General features: G+C 40.5%; 1 protein-coding gene across 2 annotated transcripts in view; it reads right to left on the bottom strand.

Moving 5' to 3' along the window:
- Window positions 1–13,854: 13,854 nt before the first annotated feature.
- The window catches only part of GEMIN8 (gem nuclear organelle associated protein 8), a 45,171-nt gene continuing 37,142 nt past the window's right edge, over window positions 13,855–21,883 (bottom strand). For both annotated transcript variants that reach the window (XM_028727665.2, XM_028727666.2), the window contains one exon: window positions 13,855–14,772. In XM_028727665.2, the coding sequence (XP_028583498.2) occupies window positions 14,516–14,772 (257 nt within the window). In that variant the 3' untranslated portion in view covers window positions 13,855–14,515. The remainder of the gene's footprint in view (window positions 14,773–21,883) is intronic.

The raw sequence follows: 21,883 nt of genomic DNA, 5'->3' as shown, positions 1-21,883 counted from the left end.
GTCCAACCATCTCGTCTTCTGTCGTCCCCTTCTCCTTGTGCCCTCAATCTTTCCCAACATCAGGGTCTTTTCCAGGGAGTCTTCTCTTCTCATGAGGTGGCCAAAGTACTGGAGCCTCAGCTTCAGGATCTGTCCTTCCAGTGAGCACTCAGGGCTGATTTCCTTAAGAATGGAGAGGTTTGATCTTCTTGCAGTCCATGGGACTCTCAAGAGTCTCCTCCAGCACCATAATGCAAAAGCATCAATTCTTCGGTCACCAGCCTTCTCTATGGTCCAGCTCTCACTTCCATACATCACTACTGGGAAAACCATAGCTTTAACTATATGGACCTTTGTCAGCAAGGTGATGTCTCTGCTTTTTAAGATGCTGTCTAGGTTTGTCATTGCTTTTCTCCCAAGAAGCGGGCGTCTTTTAATTTTGTGACTGCTGTCACCATCTGCAGTGATCATGGAGCCCAAGAATGTGATGGGACCAGTGGCCCTGATCTTAGTTGAAATACCTAATGAAGTGGGTGTGGCCAAAGGTCCCTCAGGTGCAGCAGTGTGTCCTCCCTCCACCTGCAGCTTCCCCCATCTCTAGGCTTCGGAAAAAATCTGTGCTGGTTAAATTTCTGTTTGTCAGTACTTCAGTTATAAAAAAGCACAGGAGAGCAGCTAGGGGAAGTGTATCCCTTGAAGAAATTGCATCTATTGTAAAGGGGTGCAGTGGTTGGAGATTATCAGCACTGGAGATGGGCAGTTGAGGAGACTGAGATTCATAATCCCCACTTGCCCATAGAGTTTACCTTGGGTGAGCTAACCCTACTTCACCGGGATGTGAGGCTACAAAGGGTGAGAGGAGAACCACGGACAACCTTCGAGGAAAGGCAGAATATAACAGTAATATCATAAATGGGGTATTTGGTGCACCACTGTCAGACTGAGAAATACAAAGCAAACTAGGAAGACCCATCTGCACGTCACAATGTGACCCAGCGTCATACCATTTTAAACAGGCATGATGGCTTCCTCCAAAGAATCCTGGGAACTCTGGTTTCTTAAGGGTGAAGAGAGTTATTAGGAAACCGCACCTATTTCCCTCATAGAGCTACAATATTCAGAGTGCATTAACAGTCAGTCCCTCTTCCTAGGGAACTCTGAGAATTATGAACCCCTAACAACTCTCAGTTGAAATGTTGACAAGCTAATGTGCTAAATTATGGTACCAAACCAGTTCAAACCAGCTGGCACAGATTCTCCAATTAATATAGAAAAAAAATCTACTGTTTGATCTTATGGCCTTTCAAGTAAAGGCAAAAATTCCAGTAAGTGGCTAAGATGGATGTCTAAATGATGCTGCTAGGCTGGGGTCACTGATTCACCTTTTATTATTTTAGACCACATGGGGAGAAATCGTTCACATGCTGTTACACACACAAATTGTTATGTTTGCTTTGATAGTCAGAACATATTTCATTTTATTTTACCTTTTGAGATAATTGTTCACACTGTGGGTGATAATAGTCCTGAAGTTTCTACACCTGAATGTGTGATTTCCAATTACATTTTTCAGCTATTATGTTCTATCATTGTGTGTGTGCGCCATATCATAATATCAATTCAGATTATCGAGAGTGCCAGGGAAAGAGCAAGCCATCTTTGAGATTGATATTTACAAGGTTATTCCATTATGTTCCGAAAATTATCACTGCTGAGCTGAGCACTCGGGGGAAACTGGAAATAATGATCATAGATAGTGAAAGTGCACGATTCTTAACCAGATGTTAGCTTCATAGTGTATAAGAAGCAAAAACAAAAAAACCCAAAACCCTGGCAGGCAAAGGAATGCTGTGTTCTGTACAATTAGGAAAAAAGTAGCTCATTTTATATGGTTCATTGATTAATTTTATGGGGAGGCCAATGGAGCATGCAAGTTATTAAACAGAAGTGTGGTCCAGATCTTATAGATATCACTACACAGGCATCTTTACCTATTATTTAAAACATTCATAAAAATGGGTGATGGAGCAAAGTGGCTTTTAATGTGATTAAATTGAAAAGTCTTACTGCAGTTCCTTGGAAGATCATATGCTGGAATGGGTGTTGTGATTTCAAAGTGGATTAAAATGAAATAAAAAAAATATTTATTTAATACATTTGTTTAATTCCTTTCAATATAAGTATTTCCAGCAATAAAACAGAACAGCAAAAAACCCCATGCAATATTGACTCAGAGAATGAAACAGCAGCTAAAACCATTAAGACCTAGCCAATTAAAAGTATAGTGTGAGAAAATGGGGGTTGGTCTAAACAGCATAGAAGACGCCCCCCCCATAATCACTCTATGGTTACAAGTTTGGGGCTGCACTAAATATTGGGGTTTTGTTAAAGCAGCGTCAAAATCTTGTAACTGATAGTAGAAAGAAACTGCTAAAGCAGTCAAAGTGAATGGACATGCTTCGATTGGCAGATTCCTTTTCGTTGGGAAAATGTGTCTTTGCATAAGTAAGAACATGGTCAAGTACAGTATATGTGTGATGTGTTTCCACAGAAACAAATGGTGCTTCCATGCAGATGTTTATTGTGGAATTGGTGATATCCACGCACATGTTTAATGCATTGTCCACATGATGCTGTTGTCATCAAAATGCCAGCCTGTACTTTTTTATATACATTTAACCCAAATTTCCTCTTACGATGGAAAATCAATTAAGGAAAAAAGAACCCATTATACATCCACAATTAGTGCATTTTTTGGTTGTTGGTGGAGGGAAGTTGGTCTTGTCTGTGAGCACAACCTAGCCATTTCTTTCCAGTAGCCTGAAGTATAAGAACCTGTTTATTTCCGATTACCACATGCTGAAGGCACATTTTAATTTCTGCAATGCAGTTCAAAGGAGCTGTTTTCTTAAGATCTCAATATGGCAGACTATGTTGGAGACAGCAATTGCAGTGCTTACATTGAGGCTTGTGGGTTATTGACGGAAGGGGCCAGAATACACAGCATGGAAGCATTCCATCAAGGACCACCTACCAGTGTTGATGGGAAACACTTGCATAGTTATGAAAAGCAGAAGACTTAAACTGTGTATGTGAACCCTTATGTTCCAATCACATGCACAGAAAATCAGATCTCAAATTACTTATTTGAGAAATCTAGGTCCTAGCTTTAGAACCTCTGGAAGGGACGTATCTTTCTCCCCTTTCTTCCTTGGGTGGAGCTGGTATCGTCATAGTGCTGGTGGAAAAACAACAACCTAATAGGCTACGGGTGGGCAGAAGGTAAGACCATAAGAAGGATCTTGTTGGATCATACCAAAGACCCACCTACTCTGGCATCCTGTTCTCACAGTGGCCAAGTAGATGCCCAGGGGAGCCTTGCAAGCAGTAACATTCTCCAGACTTATGATCCCAGTAACTAGCATACAGGGTCATCCTGCCTCTGGCCGTGGAAACACCCATTGATGGCCTTGTTCTCCATTAATTTACCTAATCCTCTTTTAATAACATCCAAGTTGTCCATCGCTGCCTCATCTTTATGGGAATAGATTACACAAAGGAATAAGAACATTTTATTTATATGTATTTTCTCACACATCCCTTCCAGAGACATGCTTTTTAAAAACCTCTTAAAAGGGATGAATAAAGAACAGCTGTTCAAATATATATTGTTGTTCAACAAGCAAAGAGTCTTCCAAGTTTCAGACATAAAAAGCAAAAGCAGGGTTAGTGGAGCTCATTGTGGTACTGCCCACCTCTGAAGTGAAAATCTCTCAACGATGAATAAAGAAATCTAGAAGCATCAGGATTTCTCTTATAAGAAATAAGTCTGGCTTTGTCCTCCATTATTTTATTGTTCATCTGCTCTGGATTTACAGTTTTTGTATTTTAAAATTCAGTGGTGGTTGGTGCCCACTGGAACTGGTTGGGCAGAAGACAGGAAAGCAAACCGTAGGTGGAATCAGAGCCAATGACAGGAAGAGCCAACCAATTTTAGTTTTGTCTCCATCCTCCTCTCTGCTGAGTCCTGCAAGGGCATCACTGAGGCTGAGGAGGAGGAGGTTGATGATAGGCAGTGTCCTCCCATTGGTTGTAAGACAGCAGGAAGGTGGGGGTGGTTTTTTCTATGGAAATTAAAGCTGTTGCTTTGAGTTGCCTTTGGCAAGGAAAAGTGGTCCCTCAATTTAATAAGTTGTTGTTGTTGTTGTTGTTGTTGTTGTTGTTGTTGTTGTTGTTATTATTATTATTATTATTAGTGTTCTGGCTGATGCCATTTGGACTGTTCTCACGGAGCTCACATAACTGAGATTTCTTTTTAATTCTAGCCTTATAATTTGTTACACAGCAAGGTTTAAGCTGTGCATATAACATTAATTTAACTTCTGGTTATGCTTCATAATCACAAGGGTGGTTCCCTTCACACCACAGTTGTTACGCCTACACAACCATCTCCCATGAAGCATTCAGCATGAACACCACAACAGGATTTGGAATGGCAACTGCAGCTTGCCGCAAACAAGCCCTCTGTAGCCCACAGTTTTGCAGCTGACTTAAATTTTAAAACTGAAGTGGAGGCCCGTTAGATGAAAAGTGGACTGTCTACACCCTTTCCAGCAGATTCCCTTTCCCTGTACCCATGCTAGCTTAATGCATTGGCAGCTGTCCTTCCTTTGCAGTTCGTTCATTCATTCATTTGCTTATTTATTTATATGTATTTGTGCCCTACCTTTCCTTCAAAGAAGTCAAGGTGTGTACACAAGTTTCCTCCCTCCTGAGAGATTGTGTCTAATGCAAGGTCACCCAGTGAGGTTCAAGGCTAAGTGGGGATTAGAACCCTCAGTCCCCAGGTCTCTAACCCCTATGCCAAGCTGGCTCTCTGTATTACTTCTCAGGTTTTTGTTTTAGCAAGCCACAGAGAAACCACTTCAGCCAGAGGTACATAGCAATTTCATAATTTGATGAAGGCAGACATATGGTAAAAAAATGCAAGCAGCCCTAAGACACCATAAAGATATATTTTTCATGGCTACAGCCCATTCTCCAGAAGTTTTCAGTACAAGCTACTATGCCCCCAGGGCCACAAATAGAAGGGCAGAAGGGGTAGGATTTGGGAGAGCCAAGGCCAGCAAAAGTCCCAGACTATTAGCTTTCATTTAAGAAAAAGAATCAGACATTTCTGAAGGAAGCCACTGCTCAAAATGCAAACGTAGCTCAAATGATTCAGCACTCTTCAGGCAGTGTCATTGCTAAGAATTGATCACCTAATAACTGTTGCTAAGCAATATGATGAAGAAATGTTTACTCCTCCTCTTGGGACTCAGTAGAAGACCCATTTGAGATAAAGATTACTAATTCAGGCTCTCTGTTGACATCTGTACCTCTAACATGAGCTATCATACTTTGGATTCCAGCTGTTGGGTACATTTAGAACTTTTGGTTCCAACTGCTGGGTACCATTAAAATTTTAATTGACCTTAGAAAAATCATAATATTCATGTCAGATGTTCATCTAATAAATTCCTTAGTGGGCTGTCTTCACTATTACACCATCTATGAAAATAGCAGCCATATTTCAGAAATGAATTAAAAATAACACCATTTACACTACCACCTATTACATACCTACTCAGAAATGTCTGATCGGGACAAATGGGACCTACTCCCAGGTAGGTAGTTAGGTAGGTAGGTAGGTATGGGATTGCACCTTTAAGAACCATGTGGCAACAACACTGATTATTAAAATAATGAATCAAAGAACATAAGAACTGTCTTAGATTGCATTTCCCTCAATCATTTCTTAGTATGTAAATGTGAGCAGTGATTGCTTAAAATAATTATGGCTGCACATTAAACAGAGTGCATAATTCCCCCCTCCCCAATGAACCATAGTTAATTCTATCTGGAAATTAGTGAGTACCATTTCAGAGTTAATTACAGCATGCTAACTAGATTGTCACTAATAAGAGGCATGCCCTTATCTCTACAGACGGGAGCTAAAACAATGAATTTGTGACTCACGAGTGTCTAAAGAACACCTAAAAAGAAATCCATTTCTGTATCCTACATAAGACATACATATGGTCAACATAAGATTGCAGCCTAGGTAGACAAAACGGGTGCCAAAATTGGAGGTCTCGTGCTTTTTACGGATATGTCTCACTTTTGCCTCATGGGGGCTGGGGGGGGGGTGAAGGAGAAATGTAAAAGAACTGGAAACTGCTCTATACAATGGGCAGCTTCTAAGTCTATATGACTGGCTAAGAGCTCGTGGAAATGACTTGGTGAGGTGTCCAGTTGTGTAGGTGGTTCCCAATGAATCAGGTGCCAATTCCGTCAATGCAGTTGACACCTGCACATATCCTTGGGTCATTTAAACACGTGATGAAGCTGCTCACAGTTACAGGATTCCTACCAAAGCCTGGAGAATGTCTCCTAGACACCTGCAAGTGAGGAAAATGTGAGGAGAGTGATCCTTTATCCAACGTTCTTGGCTTTTTTTTGTGTGCCAGTTCTGGAAGGGAAAGCTAAAAAAAAACTTTCCCTCTCAATTCCTAATGATTTAATCCAATTCTCTTCTCCCCTGCCCAATCTTTACTGCTTTGCAAATTGTCAGGCACAAGCATTCCAATGGTAATTTTGGACTTGTAATCATCAGAAAACCAGAAGAACCACAGAGAGAGAGAGAGACATGGAAATATAGGAAATGTAATCAGCTAGAACTGAAAGCTGACTCAGCACCTCACTGGTGGATATGCCAGAGGAGTTTGCTAATGGTGTGTTTCAGCAGCCTTGATTGAACTGGGTTTGTAAAGGAAAAAAGCAGCTGCAAATTCTTTTATATTTAGTGTCTGCTTATTTTTCCCTATGCAAATAATATTACCTACCCTTCTGTTTTTGCTTAGTAGACAGCATTCCTTCCACTGAGTAAAAGGAAAAGATTTTTCTTCTTGTACCGGCCAATGCTTAAAATGCTGTTTCCACTGAAATGCATAACATTTCTGCTGCCTTTCATTTCTTTTGAAGACAGCACAGACCTGTCTCCATGTTAACTACACTGGAATTTGTGGTTTAAATGTTGTGCTCAAGATGAGGATAGCAAAACAACATTTAATGTCACAGGCCGTGGTACAAATGTGAGGGTTACTGAAAGGAAAACATGTTCATGGTTAAAGCTCTAGACTACAGCCAACTCCTTACCATTTTTGTTTATGCAGGAGTTATCCTCATTTAACTCAACGAGGAATTATTAGGATTGTACTGCTTGTGCATATGGGTTTAGCTTTATTGTTCAAGGACAAGGCCATCAAACCTCAAATGGTTTGGAGGGAATCCACAAAATGTCCCAAATAGTCTTTGTTGTGATGTAACTCTCAATGGAGTTATTTTATCCAGATTTGGGACAAACAAACAAACTTAAGAAGAGCCCTGTTGGATCAGGCCAAATTTCTGTCATAGTCCAGAATCCTTTTCTCACAGTTAGGGCTGCCACACGTCTGGGTTCCCCCCCAAAATGGCGTTTGGCCAGATTTCTGCTGAATTGGGTAAACCCGGATGTATGGCAAGTTGGGGTATTTGTTTATTTTTAAAAAATCTTTTAAAAAAGATAAGAAAAGCCCCAAAATGAATGTTTATTTGGTAGATGTTCCCAAGAAAAAACTCTGTTCAGATTTTCACTTTTCGGAATATGTCAAACCCTGTTCACAGTGGTTAATGAGATTAATATTGCCCACATGCAGGTGCCGAGTACAAAAGTACCACCCACACATGCAGTTCACAGTAAGTGGTATTCAGAGGCATATTGGCTTCAACAGAAAATAATAATGGCACCAGAAGTTTGAGTAGTTGCACAGGAACAGTGGATGTTTGAAAGGCCCATCTTGCTGAGCCTTGGACTAATGCAGTCCCTCCAAGTGTCCCTATTTTCCAAGGACAGTCCTGGATTTACAGAAGCCATCTTGGTTTCTGCTTTGATCCTAGAATGTCTCGCTTTTCCTCAGGGTGTCCCTATTTTCTTCAGAGGAATGTTGGAGGCTATGGAGTTATGCAAGCTAAGGAGATAAGTAACTATACAACCATTAGAAGACATCTCTGTATAGGGAAGTGTTTTTTTTAATGTTTAATGTTTTATTATGTTTTTATATATGTTGGAAGCTGCCCAGAGTGGCTAGGGCAACCCAGTCAGATGGGCGGGGAATAATAATAATAATAATAATAATAATAATAATAATACATCCATGTTTTTACTGGAGAAATGTTGGAGAGCATGCAGTCTTTATCTTGTGTCTATGAGTCCAGTGAATTGTCTATGTGTCCAGTGTCTATGAGTCCAGAGAGTGAATTAAGATTGAAGAAGTGAACAAGTGACAGACTGCTGAAGAAAGTCTGTCATCTTCTGCTTATGTTCTTGTGCTTGTGTCCTGTTCCTGCCGGTCAGCTTCCTCAAAGTATCTGGTTGGTTGCTGTGTAAATAGAATGTGGGACTAGATGAGGCTTTGGCCTGACCCAGAAGAGCTCTGCTTGTGTTTTTACCCAAACCTTAAGATCCTCTTTGGAAGCCTGCTTGGGTAACCTCACCAAATGAAGTGAGGTGGATGTCCATGAAGGAGAAGGCTTTTCCAGTGCTGGGATCTCAGCTATTGAACAGCTTCTCCAGAGAGGCTCCCCTAACACCTTCTCTATGGTCAGTTCAGCACCCAGGCATTTAAATTTAAGCCAATCTTGGTTTGTTCTGAGTGTAGTGCTATGAACAAAAGCTATTTTCTCTGAGTATTGTTGCTATACTAGTAACAAATATTGTTCAACAGAGAGTAAATGAAGAAAGTATCTTTTGCTTAATTAATTCATTTGTGGAAATTCAAAACCAGCAAGCTTTTGAAATTTTAGAGGGCTTTTCCTTTTTGCCTCAAAAGAACCTACATTTCTCCCAACAAGCTATCATCTTAACTTATTCTGTTGTTTTATGCTGGCTTTCTGTGTGTTGTGCTACTATAACCTAGCTAACCCACTGTATGCTAAAAACACAGCCTTATTTGACACTAATTTATTCCTTGGAGACTTCATCTTCAAGCCCACTTGATGTAATGTCAGATTTTGAAAAACATGGTGTGATGTCAGCTAATTTTACAAGTCAAATCTGTGTTGCATTAGTGATTTCATACATACTGGGTTGCAAAGCTGCTTTTCATCACTCCAAAATTACATACGTGGGATATTACAGCATTTCTGATTAAATCATGCCTTCTGGATCCATTCAGATTGTTCCATTTAACTGAAGATGGGCAGTTTTGCAATGCACGTTTTGGCCTATGATTTTGCTTAATTCTACCCAGCATCAATGAAGTATTGAAGAATTAACAATGGTGTTCTTGTGTAAAGAATTGATTTTGCTACATTTGCATGCCATAAAACTATTCAATTGTCTAAAACAGCGATAACAGGAGAAAATTGCTGCTATTGTGTCCCTCTCTTTCTAATAAGATTTAATTGCTTTGGACAACTAAGATAGAGTACCTTTCCCTCAGGACAGCTTCAGTACATCATCTGAGCTTTTTTTACCTTTCTTTAGAAACTAATTATTTAGAAGTTTTCTGTGGCAGATGTTCTGCAGTCAGAAGAAATGAGCTTATGCTGAACGGAGGTGAGTTGTGAGAGACTTTCACGATGGAACATTAAAACATTGCCAGACACTCCTTCCACTAATTATTTGCATTTCCTTTGCTGGGACCAAAGATGATGATGCAGACACAACTTTCCCTGCTAACAATGCAGCTGTTCTTGTGACTGGATCCTGCAGCGAATTCATCAGACAATGCTTATAAAGACCATTGTTAACGGGGGACTGCCATCAAATCACAAGTTCAGTTTTGACTTCCAGCACCCAAACAAGAGGCAACGACTTCAAAAATGTAGCTGCTCTGACAGTAGATAAGAGAAATAAAGAGAAACTGCAAAAAATAAAAATTCTCGACCAATTCCAAGGGAACCGGCTCCTTTTGAGCATACTCCTCAATGCTAAGGAATATGAATATAGATGTTAATCTGAAGCTTTTTTGGAGCAAGATGAGCAATTCTTTTAGGCTGGAATTGCAAATAAATAAATAAATAAATAAATAAATCTGTTGTTGGCAAGAGCCGTGGCAGAAGGAAGATGTTGTAGATTTGGGGAAGCAAATTTTATTCACCCCAAATCCAAGATAAACAATGGATTGAACGAGGTCTTTCTTGCCTAAGTGGGAAACAAGGCCGGTTCTATCATTAGGCAGACTGAGGTGGCCAGCTCAGGCCGGAGACGCCAAATCTTCTCTTGGCTCTTCCCTCCCTGCTGTTCTCGCCCTCTTGAGCTGAAACTCAAGCAGTATTCCTTGCTTGCTTGCTGCTGGTCTGAGTTGGCAATAGTGCCATTGGGAAAGTCCCGAGTGAGCAATCAGCCAACCAAGGCCACACCATTCCATCAGGCACCACCCATGCAATGTATGCAGGAGTTACTCCTGTGGCTGCATTGTAGCACTTGAACAGGCAGTGAGCAGCTGGCAGAGTGGTGAGCAGGAATTAGATATTGGATAGAGCTGTGTGGTCTACCCAGCCTATCCTGCACCCATGTGCTACCCTACTGGCCACAAGTATGCTGCCTGATGATGCTCCATTGGCAGCATTGAAGCCGATTCAGCTGCTGGTCCAATCCCCTTCTATAAATGGAATGGCGGTGGCAGCTTGTTCCTTTCAGCTAGCAGAATAAGCAGAATGACCCTTGATGTTGCCCAGATCTCAATATGCCCCTCCTCTCAACTCTATGCATGGTTCGTATTGATGTCAAAAGTCAGAAATACTGGATTGCATTCCTATATGTAAGAGCTAAGCTTGGGTTGAGAAACTCCCTCAGGAGTTGAGGCCAAGGAGATTTGACCCCAACCACCATGGACAGGCAAGGAAAAAAAAAGAAAGTAAAGACTGCTGTTGTAGTCAAGGGGAACTGATAAAGGAGAAGCACAGTCCACTTTAAGTTTGCTGTGCCTGGGGAGCAGAGCTAGGGTACGGAGGAAGGCGTCAAACTGAACTAAGAACTACAGTGGTACCTCAGGTTAAGTACCTAATTCGTTCCAGAGGTCTGTACTTAACCTGAAACTGTTCTTAACCTGAAGCAGCACTTTAGCTAATGGGGCCTCCTGCTGCCGCCGCGCCGCCGGAGCACGATTTCTGTTCTCATCATGAAGCAAAGTTCTTAACCTGAAGCACTATTTCTGGGTTAGCGGAGTCTGTAACCTGAAGCGTCTGTAACCTGAAGCATATGTAACCCAAGGTACCTCTGTAATGTGAGACTGAGCCCTGAACACTGAGTTTCCAAGTTCCCCTAAAGGTACGGGCCAGTCTTGACAGACTCTAGGGTTGCGTGCTCATCTCGCTCTAGAGGCCGTGAGCCGGCGCTGTCCGAAGACACTTCCGTGGCCAGCGTGACAAAGCTGCAGCTGGCGAGCCAGCACCAGCACCGCACACGGAAACGCCGTTTACCTTCCCGCTATAAAGCGGTCCCTATTTATCTACTTGCACTTAAGAGTGCTTTTGAACTGCTAGGTGGGCAGGAGCTGGGACCAAATGACGGGAGCTCACTCCGCCGCAGGAATTCAAACCGCCTACCATACGATCGGCAAGTCCTAGGCACTGAGGTTTTACCCACAGCGCCACCCACGTCCTCCAAGTTCCCCTACCATTCTGTATTAACAAACAATGTCTTATCAGTTGTTAGGATCCCTAGTGATTTTAATTTAATATTGAATTGTCTTCAGCCCCTCCCACTCCAAAATAAAAAATTCTGGAATTTCTTGGTTCTATTAAAACAAAGCGGTGGCCCAAACAAAAATTCTGCATTTGTAGAACTGTAGTTCAGACAAAGAATAATATGGAAAACCCTGGTCCTTGGGTGACTTGGTATGCTTTTTCTAATATGGTGGTTAATTTGAATTGATGAAGGTGTGCTTTTTGTCACATCTAAATATTATTACTGTCAGGGCTTTTTTCAGCGGCAACTTACCAGAACTTTCAGGTGGGCGCCATTGCCATTCTAAGAGAACGATGGAGGCGTTCATGGTGAGTTCCAGCACTTCTTTTTCTAAAAAATAGCACTGATTATTATTAATTATTAAATTGGTTAGTTGCTTGATCTTGCCCAGGGCAACCCAAAGCAACTTAAAGTAGCTTCTTACAATAGTGATCTAAGAGACTATTATGCTTCAGACACATAGATAAGGTGATACACAATAAGTGTGTGAAATGCGTATGTCTGCAGAAATAAATATATCAAAAACAACAAAAAGGATATTTGTGCTGCTGAGTAAATATTGGAAAATAATACTGTTTTCCCCAAACAAAGGAGTGAACTGTGGTGGAAAAGAAGCAGAGATTATTGTGACACATATTGTACCATGTCATCCATAAACATGTACGCCAAATACCACAGACATCAAACATGTTTACAAGTCTGGATTTGGATTACATTAAATATGCAAAGGATCTGTATGCAAAAAGCCAGAAAGAAAAAGTAAACAAAAAAAATATGTGTCATGAGACATCAAATGTATTTTTATTAGAATCCTTGCTGGCATAGTAATTACACAAATTAGCAAAAAAATGCATGCCTACAAAATGTTTACTAATATCCAGGGTGTGTTCTAACATGTTGGTTAACTGGTGCAAGTTGAACAGGAGGCAGGCTAATGCCTACTGAAGTTAATTACACACTAGCAAGTCCTGGAAGACATGGCTCTGGCCTGGATTTCAAACAATTCGTTTTGGAGGAATACTTTTCTACGGAGGGGTGTCTGAAATCTGTTAACACTTTTAGCGTGTGTTCATATTTTTGGCATGCACAAGACAGAACTGCAAATATATCCAAATAAACTCACGGCTAGGGATTCTTGAGGCATTTGTTTTTTGTAAATTCTGATATGAACTGACCTGATACATACCTCCCAGATTGATGGGTAAATCAAAATGTAAATTATAAACCAGAATTAGAACCCCTGCAAATTTGCGACGTGGTACAGTGGTACCTCAGGTTACAGATGCTTCAGGTTACAGACTCCACTAACCCAGAAATAGTACCTCGGGTTAAGAACTTTGCTTCAGGATGAGAACAGAAATCGCACGGCGGCAGTGGGAGGCCCCATTAGCTAAAGTCCTACCTCAGGTTAAGAACAGTTTCAGGTTAAGAACAGACCTCCAGAACGAATTAAGTTCTTAACCCGAGGTACAACTGTACTTCGTTTAAAAAGGCGTATTTTGTGTTTAGGAATGTCCCATGCAATGCAATTTTTCAGAGGCTGATCTTAAAAAAATGCAGGTGTAGAAATGTAGAATGTACTAGAATGGCCTTGGAGATAAACAGATTCAAAGTTGCCATGGACCGGAAGTAGACTGATCCCAGGATACGGTCTGAAGACACCAAATTGCTGAGATGAAGTCTGGGTTTGGTCAACGCCTGGATGGGAGACTGCTTGGGAACCATATACATGCTGCTTTGGGTTTCATCATGGAAGAAAGGTGGGATTTAAATATTACTCGATGGAACAATCTGTCCGTGTGTATGCATGGTAGACGGCGCCTCAGGTTCACAGGCTTAATTGTCTTCAGAGCTGTACCTCAGCTCCCTTGAACGCTTGGCAAGAAGAGTAGATTGGTGAGCCCCTAGCCAGAGTGGAGAGGCACAGTTCTTGTCCCCCCCTGAGCCTATGCCCTTGATTGACTTTTGAACTGTGGTCCTTGAGCATAGGAATCAGTTTTGAAATATTTATCCCCTCCCCCCTCCTGAGTATTAAGACCTTTTAAGATTGTCCTGCTTTTTGGTGAGGGAAATGCAATTTTGGAATGAGCTGGAAAACACACTTTTAATCTCATACTTCTTTATTACCTAATCATGTAACAAAAACAAACTGAAAGGAGAGGTGGGGGAAAGCTGTTCACACGTTTTCTTCTGAGGTGAAACATCACAGGCCAGGTTTCAGTGTCGAACAGAACTTTCTTCTACTGGTAGAATATCTGAGAAAAACCCTCAAATAGTTAAACTACAGTCATTTAATGTACTGTATCCTGGCCAATAGCTGCCTCCAGGGTATTGGTGGAAGTGACAGGAAAGAAGTCACATTTAAAATCTAGGGCAAACCTAAGATAACATTAAAAAAAAAAGTGTAAAATAATAATAATTCTGGATAGTCTCTAACCTTTTCCCCAGCACAGCTAAGTGAAAACAAATGCTACTCCTCATTTCCTGCAGGGCCAGGGCAAGCCAAAATCAAATTACTTGAAATATATTTTTATAGAGTATTTTCCCTATCCCCTACAGTACAAATGACTAATTCAGCTCTTCCTGTTGGGTTGGAATGGGCTCTGGAAACTGGCAGACAAATTCAAATAGAGTTGGAAAGAGGAAAGGAAAATAAGAAAGGGGGCTTTTGCTGACTCTTGATTCATTCACTGAATCCTTCTGCTCGGTCGAGCATCCATTTATGGAGCCCTGAGATTCCTAAAAGGAAAAAGGATGCAAACCTTAGAGTTTCAGGGGAATAATTGGCCAGTACTTAGGTTGCTTTTTATCACAGTTCCTATCAAAGTTGAGTTGCATGGTGGTCTCCATAGCTTGGATTTTGCTGGCACCCAAGCCATAGAGTTTCTTCATTTCAGCCCCTCTCCTTTCGCCGGGCTTCTCAGCTGGGGGCTGTGCCGATCGGCCTGTCGACAGGTGAAGGTCGTGGTCTGCTTCGACATACATGTCCTGGTGTTCTGCTTCAAGCTCCTGCTGTTTTCCTGTACAAAACACAAGACAGCTCCTTAAGCTGCTCCTCAGTTATGCCAGACAGGTTTAAGATAACACATGGGCCACATACGCGGACCTGAAGACATACATAGTGATGCCGGGCAGATTCCCCCCCCCCCCCCAGTTCTTAATTTTTCCATGGAATTCTCTCTCCCCTCCCCCCACTTCCTAAGTTCATTAGTAACAATGAACACATGCCAAATATTAGGCAAGCTTGGCGGTTTGGGAGCGTTTCGCTTTTGTCTGCTAAATACAAGTAAAATAAATGTGCTAAATTAGATCACTTTCCAGGGCACCAGATTATCTGACAATTTCCCTATTCAAAATTTTATGGGAAATACACATCACTGGGCATAACCTTTCAAACAAAGGCAATCCATATACTACTTGAGCCTTGCAAGTATGCTGGTTCCCGTTTCAACAAGCCTTGAAGCTGTAAGTATATTATCCCTTTCTTTTAAAGGTGCACTGCTTTGCCAATTTTTCTTTGGGCACATTTCACAGTGTTGGCAATTACCTGCACAGCAATAAATAGATTCAGGTAGGTAGCCATGTTGGTCTGGCGCAGTCGAAATAAAAAAAAAATTGTCCAGTAGTGCCTTAGAGACCAATTAAGTTTGTTCTGGGTATAAGCTTTCATGTGCATCCACACTTCTTCAGATACAGTGGTATCTCGGGTTACATACGCTTCAGGTTACAGACTCCGCTAACCCAGAAATAGTACCCCGGGTTAAGAACTTTGCTTCAGGATGAGAACAGAAATCGTGCTCCAGCGGTGTGGTAGCAGCAGGAGGCCCCAATAGCTAAAGTGGTGCTTCAGGTTAAGAACAGTTTCAGGTTAAGGATGGATCTCCGGAACAAATTAAGTGCTTAACCCGAGGTACCACTGTACATGCACACAAAACCCAGAACAAACTTAGTTGGTCTCTAAGGTGCTACTGGACAATTTTTTAGCAATAAATAGCTTGAGGCTAGGATACCCAAGGGACTGTCTTCTCCCAGGCCAGGACGTCTGCTTCCTAAGATCTGCTGAGGAGGTTGTGGCCCAATGGTGGCCAAAACAAGAACTGGCTACGATGCATGAGGAAGCTTCCTCTGTGGTTGCATCTAGTCTGTTGGAATTTGCCTGCTGGAATTTGGCCTCAACTCTCTGCTTTATGTCGCCTGGGGAAGACTATTGTTGTTCTCATCATCATGGCAGGCATTCGATCATCACAACCACCATTATTATGGCAGGCAATTGACCTGCCACGGTGAAAGTTCTTCTGTAGCTGCCCTTCATGGGTGCATCAGATAACAGAAATCTCCTGCCTTTTTTTATCTTCTTGATCATTTCATTGGCTTCAATGCTTTTAAAACTGCTACCCTGAACATGAACGGAGTGGTCTCCACAAACATGGATAAGGCACAAAGACAGACAATTTCTAAAGAAGGAAGACTACCAAAGACTTTCTTCGAGATGACGGAAAATATGGACTTGATTGACATCTGGAGAACTAGGAACCCTCTCGAGAGAGAGGGAACTTTTTTCTCGGAATCTAAAATGACATGGACAAGAATCGACCAAATCTGGGTATCTAGTGTGATGGCTACAAAGATAAAGAAAGTAGAAATCTGCCCAAAAACCTGCTCCGACCATAATGCAGTAAAGATGGAAATGAAAATGACAACAACTGGATCCTTCAGATGGAGAATGAATGACTCCCTATTTAGAGACGAACAATTTTGTAAAAAGGCCCTAAAGACACTGAAAGATTACTTTGAGATAAACTTGAGAACAGAAGTTGAAAAAAGAACAATTTGGGACGCGAGTAAAGCCGTGATGCGAGGCTTCCTGATACAACAGAATTCAATTAAGAGGAAAAAGCAAAATGAAAGGAAAGAAAGAATTTTAGAAAAAATGAAGGAAGGAGAAAAGAAACTGAGGTCTAAACCAAAGTCTCAAGAAATTTTGAGAGAAATAAAGTATTACCAGACGCAATACATGGAACTGACAAATCAAGAGATAGAATGGAAAATTAAACAAATGAGACAAAGGACTTTCGAGTCAGCAGACAAATGTGGGAAGCTCCTTGCATGGCAATTGAAAAAGAGGCAAAAATTGAATACAGTCACCTGTTTGGAGATAGAGGGAAAGAATATTCATAAGCCAAATGAGATAAGTAATTGTTTCCAAAGTTTTTTTAGGAAATTATACACACAAGGGCCAGTGAACGAACAAGAAATAGATGAATTCCTTAAAAATCATGGACTACCTAAAATTTCAGAACAGAGCAACTTGACTCTGAATGAGAAAATAACAGAACAAGAAATAGAGGAGGCCATTCAAAAAGCACAACTGGGAAAGTCTCCAGGACCAGATGGCTTGACGGCCAGATACTATAAAGCTTTGAAAGAATGTTTAGTGCAACCATTGAAAGAAGTTTGTAATGAAATACTGGAGGGGAAAAAGGCACCTGAAACGTGGAAAGAGGCTTTTATCTCACTTATACCAAAAACTGAGACTGAAAAGAATCAGGTTAAGAACTACCGCCCGATATCATTACTAAATGTGGATTACAAAATATTTGCAGACATTTTAGCAAAAAGATTGAAGAAAGTATTGATAGGTGAGATTCATAAGGACCAAGCTGGCTTTCTCCCGGGAAGACATATGTCTGACAATGTGAGGAATATAATAGACATTGTGGAACTGTTGGAAATGAACATTAATAGAAAAGCGGTTTTGATTTTTGTGGACGCGGAGAAAGCCTTTGACAACATTTGTTGGAGTTTTATGAAAAAGAATCTCCAAGGGATGGGGGTAGGCCAAGGTTTTGAAAATGGTATAGGTGCAATATACTCTGAGCAGAAGGCAAAGCTAATTGTGAATAATGTGGTAACGGAAGAGATAGCTATAGAGAAAGGAACACGACAGGGATGCCCTATCTCCCCTCTACTTTTTATACTGGTCCTGGAGGTTTTGTTAAATATGATTAGAAAGGACCAGTTGGTTAAAGGAATTCAGGTCGGAGTGAAAGAGTATAAACTAAGGGCATTTGCAGATGACCTAGTTTTGACTCCACAGCAGCCAAACACTAGTACAAAAAGAGTTTTAGAACTGATTGAGATATTTGGTCAAGTCGCAGGATTTAAATTGAATAAACAAAAAACTAAAGTGTTGGAGAAAAACCTAACAAATGAGGAAAAAGAGATATTTCAGAATGAAACAGGTTTGGGGATAGCAAAAAAAGTGAAGTACTTGGGGGTGAATTTGACAGCGAAAAATGTGAACTTATTTAAAGACAATTATGATAAATGTTGGACAGAAGTTAAGAAAGATTTAGACATATGGTCAAGGCTGAAACTTTCCTTGTTAGGCAGAATTGCTGTTATTAAAATGAATGTATTGCCTAGAATGTTATTTCTGTTTCAGACATTACAAATAATAGACAAGATGGACTGTTTCAAGAGGTGGCAGAAAGACATATCGAAATTTGTTTGGCAGGGCAAAAAGCCAAGAATAAAATTTAAGACATTAACAGATGCAAAAGATAGAGGGGGTTTTGCCCTGCCGGACTTAAGACTTTACTATGAATCAGCAGCGTTTTGCTGGTTGAAAGACTGGCTGCTCCTCGAGAATACAGACATTTTGGATCTTGAAGGATTTGATAACAGATTTGGTTGGCATGCATATATATGGTATGACAAGGTAAAAGTGCATAAAGGTTTTAAGAACCATATGGTGAGGAAAGCTTTGTATAATGTTTGGATAAGGTATAAAGATTTGTTTGAAAGTAGAACCCCTAGGTGGCTGTCACCAATGGAGGCAAAAGAGGTGAAAAAATTGAATATGGGTTCTAATTGGCCTAAATATTTTGAAATTATAGAACAAGATGGTGAAAAAGTAAAATTGCAGAGTTTCGAGAAACTGAAGTTTAAGGTGAGAGATTGGCTACATTATCGACAGATAAATGAAGTATTTAAACAGGACAGAAAGAAAGGCTTCCAAGTGGAGAAGTCAAAACTAGAAACAGAACTGTTAGAACCCAATACTAAAAACTTGTCAAGAATGTACAACTTGCTGTTGAAATGGAATACTCAAGATGAAATGGTGAAATCCAGTATGATTAAATGGGCACAGGATATGGGGCATGACATTGAGCTTGCTGACTGGGAGCAGTTATGGACCACTGGTGTTAAATTCACGGCATGTAATGCCTTAAGAGAAAACATTATGAAAATGATCTACAGGTGGTACATGACTCCGGCTAAGTTAGCAAAGATCTATCATCTGCCCAACAACAAGTGTTGGAAGTGTAATGAAACGGAGGGAACCTTCTATCACCTTTGGTGGACCTGCCCGAAGATTAAGGCTTTCTGGGAAATGATCTATAATGAAATTAAAAAAGTTCTGAAGAGAACCTTTATTAAAAAACCAGAAGCCTTTCTCTTGGGTATGGTGGGCCAAATGGTGTCAAAGAAGGATAGGATATTTTTTATGTACGCCACAACAGCAGCAAGAATTCTTCTAGCAAAGTATTGGAAGACACAAGATTTACCCACGTTGGAAGAATGGCAGACGAAGGTGATCGATTATATGGGACTGGCAGAGATGACTGGCAGAATTCGAGACCAGGGGAAAGAGGCGGTGGATGAAGATTGGAACAAATTTAAAGTTTATCTTAAAAACTGTTGTAATTTGGAAAATTAGGGGATCAGGGTAATAAGAGATAAAGAACTACAGTTGATTTAATAACTTATGGAAGTTAAATTTATGAAATATAAATAAGTTTATTATGAAAGGGTTGCTGAAAAATCTTGAAACAAGAATGCAGAAAAGGGGTGGTATGGGGAAGTCGATTTTGTGTTTGTTTATGTTTTTGCTTTGTTTCTTTTTTATTTATGAAAAATTAATAAAAATTTATTTAAAAAAAAAAACTGCTACCCTGAGCACTGCAAAGTAGTTCAAAATTAAAGTTAAGGAGGGGGAAGCTCTCACGCGAAAGTATGCAGGGGATGATGAGGACTATGACAAAGGGAATCAAAAGTGGACTGGGGGGGAAGGTAACATTTATTCCTGTTGTAAACCCTTTAAAAAAAGGAATAAGAGTGTGAACAAATTATTAGAGCAGATGTTGCACTGGAAAGAACAGACACGTCATACATGACAGAAGTTAAATTAAACTTGGTTCTCCCTCCCACCCGCCCCCAATAAAATGGGACCACCAGGCCTAAATTGTTTTGCAGCTGTGGCGATGAAATGATAGAACAGGACAGTGTAACTTTAGCCAAACCTCTGCTGGTGAAAACTGCTGACATTCTCCAGGGTAAGAGAAAGGACAAGCCTCAGCCTGCCACACATACCCGAGCTAAGCTGGTCTTGTGAGACCCAGCTGTTGGCATTGTCAATGCACCTGCCAAATTGACAACCTCCTGAATGCTCACACAGATGCACTTTGTTTTTCCCCCTATTAAACACTACCCAAGGTGGTAGCAGCAGAGTGATAAAGTATTAAACGAGAATTGCCAGTCTTCAAGCTGATGCACTCAATCCTGCGCTGCCTGAGCGAGTTTAATTTCTGGCTAAGACTGTTAAATATTTAAGCCTTGTGCACCCATGGAAATCGACGGTGGCCCAAATTTATCTGCAGATTAAAAAAGCAAATAATTTGGATCCACAAATCAGTCTTACTCTACGAAGCCAGTTGAAAGCTGATTTCAAAAAGGATGGCACTTTTACTTCTATTATAATAACAAGGGATGTCACACTGGAAAAGGGAGAAATTCTACCTAGCCATACAACTGAAAGCTATTTCTGATATAGCTTTAAAAGACTCAGCATATACACATTTTATAATCCCGTATTTTAAGTTTATGTGTGTACATCACTTAAAGGTTGCACGCTGATCTATTTTACTGCGGGGTGGTTTTTTTGCCAAAATGTGCGTCTTTGCAGGAAACAGCCAGCTGTGTAGATCTTCTTAAGCAACAGCTGTGTGCACCAAAAACCACACTGGAAACAGCCCATCTTTGTTCTGGCTTACTGTCTCCAACAGTGAACAGGAAAGATTGTTATCTTGCATGAGAAACAGGCTGATTTTATTTATTTTATTTTGAAAATTTCTACCCTGCTGTTCAGCCCAGAAGCTCTCCGACTGGCTAACAATAGATATTAAAAATACAATTTAAACAATGGAATGGGAAAAACAAAAACAAAAAAAACAGTCTGAGAAGTTTCAAAAATATGTTAGTGACGGCTTAGTCAATACACAAATCCAACACTTGCCTTTGTGTTTCTATCTACTTTTAATGATATTACGCATAAATCACATTGAGATAGTGGTTAAAAGGTGTTTAATAAAATAACGATAGTAATGATGGTCGTTGTTATCTATTTCATTTATGAATCGCTTCCTATGAAGCATTGTGAAATGGTTTCACAATGAAATAAAACTATACATTGAAGAATTGCATCTTTGAGAAACAGATAAAATAGCATGTATAAAAACAATTGCATAAATAAAAATAATTTTCAAATCCAATGCAGCTACAGACTCGGATAAAAATCTTTATCACATATAGAGAGAGAGATAAGGCTCCATTTAGAGGGTCACTGTGCGATCCACATGCACACACACCAGAACTCATCCAGATTTCACTCATCAGTGAAATCATCTGCAGATTGTATACCAAAATGAAGTGTTTTGCAATACCTGCTTTAAAACATCTGCAATATATTTTAAGGCTAGGGGAAGGGGGGAAAACTATTTCTGTGTGTAGCAGCTCACTGACAATCTGTCTGGTTCACAAGACAAATTATACCTCACTCATGGACAATAGATATTTAAACAGTACAATCTGGAACTTCAATTTCTGGATTCCTTTCTTTGCTGGGAAGCAACGCTCACAGACAGAAAGTCTTGCCTCGCCTCTAAATATTGCCATAATTTACTCTGTATCTCTCCACTATTGGCACAAACAAGCACAATTGTTTCTGGTGGTGGAAAAGCAGTTGAAGAGCATTTACATTTTCACCTCTTCCCCTTTGCTTTTATTACTGTGTCACAGCTTTTAACACAAGCCTCCCCAAACCAGAAAAGAATTCTCCGCCTAATAGCC

This window comes from Podarcis muralis, chromosome 4, assembly GCF_964188315.1.
Source record: "Podarcis muralis chromosome 4, rPodMur119.hap1.1, whole genome shotgun sequence".
Lineage (NCBI taxonomy): Eukaryota > Metazoa > Chordata > Lepidosauria > Squamata > Lacertidae > Podarcis > Podarcis muralis.
This window is presented reverse-complemented; position numbering and strand designations above follow the sequence as displayed.